At 43.3% G+C, this 7,299-nt stretch overlaps 1 protein-coding gene across 1 annotated transcript in view; it reads left to right on the top strand.

The window, feature by feature from the left end:
* Positions 1-1,698: 1,698 nt before the first annotated feature.
* The window catches only part of LOC139749810 (zwei Ig domain protein zig-8-like), a 429,206-nt gene continuing 423,605 nt past the window's right edge, over positions 1,699-7,299 (top strand). The window contains exon 1 of the mRNA XM_071664084.1: positions 1,699-2,602. Within this exon, the coding sequence (XP_071520185.1) occupies positions 2,548-2,602 (55 nt within the window). The 5' untranslated portion in view covers positions 1,699-2,547. The remainder of the gene's footprint in view (positions 2,603-7,299) is intronic.

Here is a 7,299-nt window from a genome sequence, read left to right as displayed (position 1 = left end):
AATACCGTCCCACATATCATAGTTCGGTCACTTGTATATATTTATGTTCTCTCTCTCTCTCTCTCTCTCTCTCTCTCTCTCTCTCTCTCTCTCTCTCTCTCTCTCTCTCTCTCTCTCTCTGTACACTAGCACTCCCCCCCCCATGACGACTGTGTTCACTGGTGGTGGTTCGCTGCCTCTCATGCCTCTCTCTCACCCGCTCGAGGCGAGGGGAAGGTGCTGTATCTACTTGACTGGTGATTCGTGAGAGACAACACCCTCCCCTCTCCATTAAACTACCCAAATTTCCACCCCCTCCCCTCTCAATTTCCCCTCCCTCCCTCCCTTACCCTCATCACCGCCCAAGGCTCGGTAAACAACCCCCTCTTGACGAAGGTGCCAAAAAGAAAAATGAAAATAAAATCTCTTGTAAGGTTTATAGATTGGCCAATCATGTCATATACTCTTGTCCTTTTTTTTTACTTTTCTTTTTCCCCTTTCGTTCCTAAAGGCTGACGTCTCAAAGAAACACTGTCCCTTTGATATGCTACGGTGAGGTCTGTCATCGGGCGTCCAGTACCGTACGCTAAAAGACGTTAAACATTATAGTGTAACTTTCAAGGTTAAACATTATAGTGTAACTTGCAAGGTTAAACATTATAGTGTAATTTTCAAGGTTAAACATTATAGTGTAACTTTCAAGGTTAAACATTATAGTGTAACTTTCAAGGTTAAACATTATAGTGTAACTTTCAAGGTTAAACATTATAGTGTAACTTTCAAGGTTAAACATTATAGTGTAACTTTCAAGGTTAAACATTATAGTGTAACTTTCAAGGATTCACAAATATCTAGACTGAAGGGTTATAGCAATGAGAAGGGAATGAACCCAACTCACCCACACCCCCACTTTTCCTCCCACCATACTTTAATAAATCGCTCATTTATAACGCAGCTTCACTAAGATCTGTGATGATGATGATGATGATGATGATGATGATGATGATGATGATGATGGTAATTAATGGTTAATGAGGGGATACCCTCTGTTTTTACAATCCCACCCAACCTTGTGATGAAAGAACCCATCACGATGCAGCGATAATGATGATAATAATAATATTGATAGTAATAATAATAATAATAATAATGATAATGTTTATCAATTTATTTATCTATTTATTTTGCTTTGTCGCTGTCTCCCGCGTTAGCGAGGTAGCGCAAGGAAACAGACGAATGATAATAATGATAATAAAAATAATTCTAATAAAAATAATAATAATGATAATATTTATTTATTTATTTATCTATTTATTTTGCTTTGTCGCTGTCTCCCGCGTTAGCGAGGTAGCGCAAGGAAACAGACGAAAGAATGATAATAAAAATAATAAAAATAATAATAATAATAATGATAATAATGATAATATTGACAATAATTGTAATGATAATGATAATAATGATAATGATAATGACCGGAGAGTTGGGTAGTGGGAGAGTGTGGGCGCTGGAGGAGGAAGGAGGAGGAGGAGGAGGAGGTAGAGGTGGGTGATGGGCCACACGTAAATACACAACTCATCCTACGGGCGCGAGTTTGTCTGGCGTTATTTCCCTCCATTTCCTCCCCTCCCACCACCGGAGGAACCCGGCAACCCAGGCGTGTGAGTGACCTGGCTCGGGGAGGAGTGAGAGAGTGTAGCGGGGCAGTGTCATGCTGGACGCCGTACGGTTGAGCAGTCTACTGCCGCTCCTCCGCCCCGCTCCTCCGTCACGCTAGTGTGGGAGCGTCCTCTCCTCGCTGCTCGCTTCCGAGGAATCCTTTTTTTTTTATTATTATTATAATAATAAACCACTGAGGAGGAAAATATATATATATATATATATATCTCTATATCATGCCGGAAGGACCAAATGACACAGAGATGATTACATGTAAGATAGATATAGATGGAGGAAGTTTGTGAATTGTGATGAATTAGCAGACTTTTTTTGGTTTTAGCCCGAGAGATCAACACTTTTGGCACAAATATCCCTCCTCTCCCCCTTTTCCTCCTCCTTCCCCTCTTCCCTCAGAGGCATCCACCACCTCCCCGACAACACACACACACACACACACACACACACACACACACACACACACACACGCTCTCACACACACGCTCTCTCCCTCTCTCCTTCCCGCTGGAAAGATAAGCGATAACAGATAAAGAGATTCGCTGCTCACATTGCCTGGAAATCCCCTTTCCCGCAGACAGTCATGGATGAAAGGGCGTTCTGAAAATGACAGTACCTGGAGGTGGTCGTCGGTTGCACAAGCCATGGAGAGGAGCTGAACTGTTTAGTTTGAACCATTACGTCAACCTCATTTAAGACACCCGGTCACTTGTACGTCTCCGGTCTTGCTCTCCTGGTTGGTGGTGCTCTTAGTCGTGAAGACAAAGTTAGTGATTAAAAACGTAAATATCGTTATAAGAACAAGGAAAAAAAAAATAATATAAGAGTTTAAGGAAAAGCAGAAACAGAAAAAAAGATATAAGAAGAATATTTGTTGAGTTATAAACATCGAAGAAAATGGGACGACACTTCCTGCTTCTTGTTATGGCTACTGTGATCATCCATTGTCTCGGTGAGTACATATTTCCTCATCTCTTTTACTCACTGGACTCAGGCTCGATACTCAGGACTCACGCCCTCCTCCTCATCCTGTACCTAGGGGTTGAATTCCCAGTACCCTGGTGGCTCTGGACATTTCCCACTAACCTGTGCCTCCTTATCTATCACTCGTGATCAACTGTCTATCGTCTGTGTCACGGTATCTATCATCTGTGACCCAGGAATTATCTGTGACCCAATACCTATCATCTGTGATGCAGGAGTTATCTTCTGTGGCCCATTACCCATCATCTGTATTTCCATAACCTGTCATCTTCTTCCTGTTATCTGTGACCCAGTGTTTGTAGTCTGTGTCACAGTCCCTATCGTCTGTGTCACGCTGCCTCTCACCTCTCTCATGTGAGAGCCAGTGCCCATCAGCTGTGACCTAATACCTATCCCCTGTGAGTCACTGTCTATCATCCTCTGCGTCTACTCACATATCAACTCACTCCCAGGACCTATAATTTTTGATACAGTGTCTGTCATCTGTGGTAGAGTACTTGTCATCCGTGACCTATCATCTGTGACCCCGGGGCCTGTCATCCGTGACCCTTTGATTTTATCATCTGTGATCCATTATCTGTTGTCCAGTACCCGCTCCTTGTATCCCAGTACCCATTAAGTCAATGACCACCAGACGCATCCCAGTACCCATTACCTGTGATTCGGTGTTGACAAAGTCTATCAGTCTTCAGTGCCTCTATTTCACTGCTTGTTACACGCGAAATCAGTGATGAAGGAAAGAATTATGAAAGAATTACATGACATGTGTCACCGTTCTTATTTTGAATGTCTTCAAAGGCGCGCGCGCGTGGGGTGATCATACTTCTAAAATCCAAGTAAACTCTATGTGTCTTTAAGTCAACAGACTTGTGAATTACCCGTTAGTGCATCATACATATATATATGCACTGCATTATTGGCAGTGACGAGTGAACGAGTCGTATACAGTGTCTTGTGGGTGTGAAGTATTCAACAGGAAAAGGAGAGAGAGAGAGAGAGAGAGAGAGAGAGAGAGAGAGAGAGAGAGAGAGAGAGAGAGAGAGGGTTTACGAGGCGCGGTTACGCGTGAGCTCAAATCCATCCACATCTCGCAGTGATCATGGTCTACCTCTCACTCACCTGTGGCGCTACGAGTTAGGTAGGGGTGTCCTCACGCAGAGTCTCTCTCTCTCTCTCTCTCTCTCTCTCTCTCTCTCTCTCTCTCTCTCTCTCTCTCTCTCTCTCTCTCTCTCTTTCTCTCTCTCTCTCTCTCTCTCGTACATCTCCATCGCGTAATACTTCTTTCTTTCCTTTCCTTTCCTTCCTTCCTTCCTTCCGTCTACAACCCGTTCTACCTTCGCTCTCTCGTATCCCCCTTCTTCCCCACCCTCCACCTCACTCCTCTGTATATTTGCGTGTAGCGTTACAAAATTGCCACTGTATCAGTGTCGTTGTCATGATTACAGGCGAAGCAACGTGCCAATACGTGTGTGGGAAGGGCGTCCAGAGTTCTTGGTAAATAGCGCGTGAGAATTTGTGGTTTGGTACAAGCGCACATCTGCATATTTTTTTTTTGTTATGTTCTTTCCCTCGTTGTACAAGGTTTAGGTTGTACAAGTTTCTTTATTTTTTTTATCATCAATGTAGCATATTTTACATGATCCCTGTAGCCCACGTACTAATTAACTTACGGATTACGTTGTACGCTGGTTTTAATTAGAATAGTTCCTTATATCTGTGAGGAAGACTTGTTTGTATAATGATAATAGATAACTGGTGATAGATTGATTTACTTAGAACCGTACGTCTAGCACACAATAACTGTCATGTGGTAGAAAGTGTATAACTTCATTTTACGGTCATAACGGAGTTAGCAGTCCTTATATCACATGGTAACCTAGCCCTAAAAGTCTGATGTGCAAGCCAGTACCAAGTAACTATTTCAAAAAGATATATATATATATATATATATATATATATATATATATATATATATATATATATATATATATATATATATATATATGTATGTATGTATGTATATACACTCCAATACGAAGCAGTTATTTATAACAAGCCAAAATATACAGGCTAATCCTTATGTCACTTGATAAACTACTCCTATAAGTCTCGTTTTCGAGCAGTGTATACATAAATAACGAATAACTGTCGAATGACTATTTCTAGAAGGTAAAAGATGATATGCAGGATAAAGTGTGCCTTTTGTATTAAGGTATTTAAAGAGCTTTATGACGTGGTGTTGTTGATGCCTGCCCCCGGGGGAATGACGTCATCACACACACACACACACACACACACACACACACACACACACACACACACACACACACGGAGGAAATCCGCGGGTGAATTACCTGGCTCCTCTCACGTGACCAACCTGTTGCCCGCCTGAGGGAGGAGGAGGAGGAGGAGGAGGAGGAGGAGGAGGCGGCAGGAGGAGGCAGAGGAGGAGGTATGTGTGTGTGTATGTGTGTGTGTGTGTGTGTGTGGCGCGAGGTCCGGATGAACAAGCGACGGTGTTGAAGAACGTTACGGGGGAAAAGAGAGAGAGAGAGAGAGAGAGAGAGAGAGAGAGAGAGAGAGAGAGAGAGAGAGAGTCACATTGGGTAGAGGGAGGTCTCTGTGGGATGGATAGGATTCAATCGTGAGGAGGTTCCAGCAGGATAGAGAGATAGGATACGGAAATTCTGGGGAGGGAGACTTGAAACGAGAAGATGGATGGACGAAGAGACGAAGACCAGAAGGAAGGACGGGAGGAAGGGGGAAAAACGAGAAGATGGATGGACGAAGAGACGAAGACCAGAAGGAAGGACGGGAGGAAGGGGAAAAATCGAGAAGGTAGATGGACGAAGAGACGAAGACCAGAAGGAAGGACGGGAGGAAGGGGAAAAATCGAGAAGGTAGATGGACGAAGAGACGAAGACCAGAAGGAAGGACGGGAGGAAGGGGAAAAATCGAGAAGGTAGATGGACGAAGAGACGAAGACCAGAAGGAAGGACGGGAGGAAGGGGAAAAATCGAGAAGGTAGATGGACGAAGAGACGAAGACCAGAAGGAAGGACGGGAGGAAGGGGAAAAATCGAGAAGGTAGATGGACGAAGAGACGAAGACCAGAAGGAAGATCGGGAGGAAGGGGAAAAATCGAGAAGGTAGATGGACGAAGAGACGAAGACTAGAAGGAGAGACGGGAGGAAAGGGACACAAAAAAAAGAAGGAGGAAGAACGAAGGGTTGGAAGACACACTAAAGGACAATAGCCATGCCACATAGAACGTCTTATTCAAGAGCTACGTTGGGGTTACAACCGTCCACCACCTGCGCTTGGTGTCATAGTGATCAGTGACGTGACAAGTGTTTCAGAAAGTTCCAACAAGGCTTGACTTGTGGCCGAGAGTGAATACTTACTCAGTTGAATGAGAACGATTAGGTCCTTGTAACACTGTGATTAGGTCCTTGTAACACTGTGATTAGATCCTTGTAACACTGTGATTAGGTCCTTGTAACACTGTGATTAGATCCTTGTAACACTGTGATTAGGTCCTTGTAACACTGTGATTAGGTCCTTGTAACACTGTGATTAGATCCTTGTAACACTGTGATTAGATCCTTGTAACACTGTGATTAGATCCTTGTAACACTGTGATTAGATCCTTGTAACACTGTGATTAGGTCCTTGTAACACTGTGATTAGATCCTTGTAACACTGTGATTAGGTCCTTGTAACACTGTGATTAGGTCCTTGTAACACTGTGATTAAGTCCTTGTAACACTGTGATTAGATCCTTGTAACACTGTGATTAGGTCCTTGTAACACTGTGATTAGGTCCTTGTAACACTGTGATTAGGTCCTTGTAACACTGTGATTAGATCCTTGTAACACTGTGATTAGGTCCTTGTAACACTGTGATTAGATCCTTGTAACACTGTGTTTAGGTCCTTGTAACACTGTGATTAGATCCTTGTAACACTGTTTTTAGGTCCTTGTAACACTGTACAGTTCCTTAGAAAGATTTTGAGTGGATAAGGAAAAAGTCTAAAGTATGTTTGTAACAAGTCTGTAAAGTCTATAATCATATACTTTACGACAAGGAAGAAGTGCTTAGAAAAAGGATATTGTTCATAACACCACCCCCTCACACAAGGTTCGATTATTGTACTCATGAGTAAGAGATTAGAAGGATCTTAACTGCAGACAACGACCGTCATCCAAACTAGGTAAAAGATGGTCCATGAAGATAGAAAATATACCTCACTTCGTATTGGCTGGTTCTGGTTAGTGAGGTCCGTGGCTTATAGTACCCTCCGTAGGCTGGAGGTCAGCCAGGGTGTGTGTGTGTGTGTGTGTGTGTGTGTGTGTGTGTGTGTCGTCTCCGCGCCAGAGTGAGTGGAGTCGACAGTGAAGAATTTCTATCTCATTTTTACCCTCGGAACTTTTTGAGTAGCTCGAGTGTGGCCACAGATGTAACACTGCGTCACACATCGTCCCCGTTTGTAACGTCGACGTTGGAAAACCGAGAGAAAGGAGGAAGGGGGGGATGGGGAAGAATGCCTTGTTATACACATTAGAGAAATAGGTCAATAGTGACGAGAGAGAGAGGGAGGGAGGGAGAGGGTGTTAGACCGTAAACATATGTTGGTATCATTTGATGAAGATGAAAGACAGAGAT

Source organism: Panulirus ornatus, chromosome 8 (assembly GCF_036320965.1).
Source record: "Panulirus ornatus isolate Po-2019 chromosome 8, ASM3632096v1, whole genome shotgun sequence".
Lineage (NCBI taxonomy): Eukaryota > Metazoa > Arthropoda > Malacostraca > Decapoda > Palinuridae > Panulirus > Panulirus ornatus.
The sequence above is the reverse complement of the archived record's forward strand: the minus strand, read 5'-3'. Positions and strand labels throughout refer to the sequence as shown.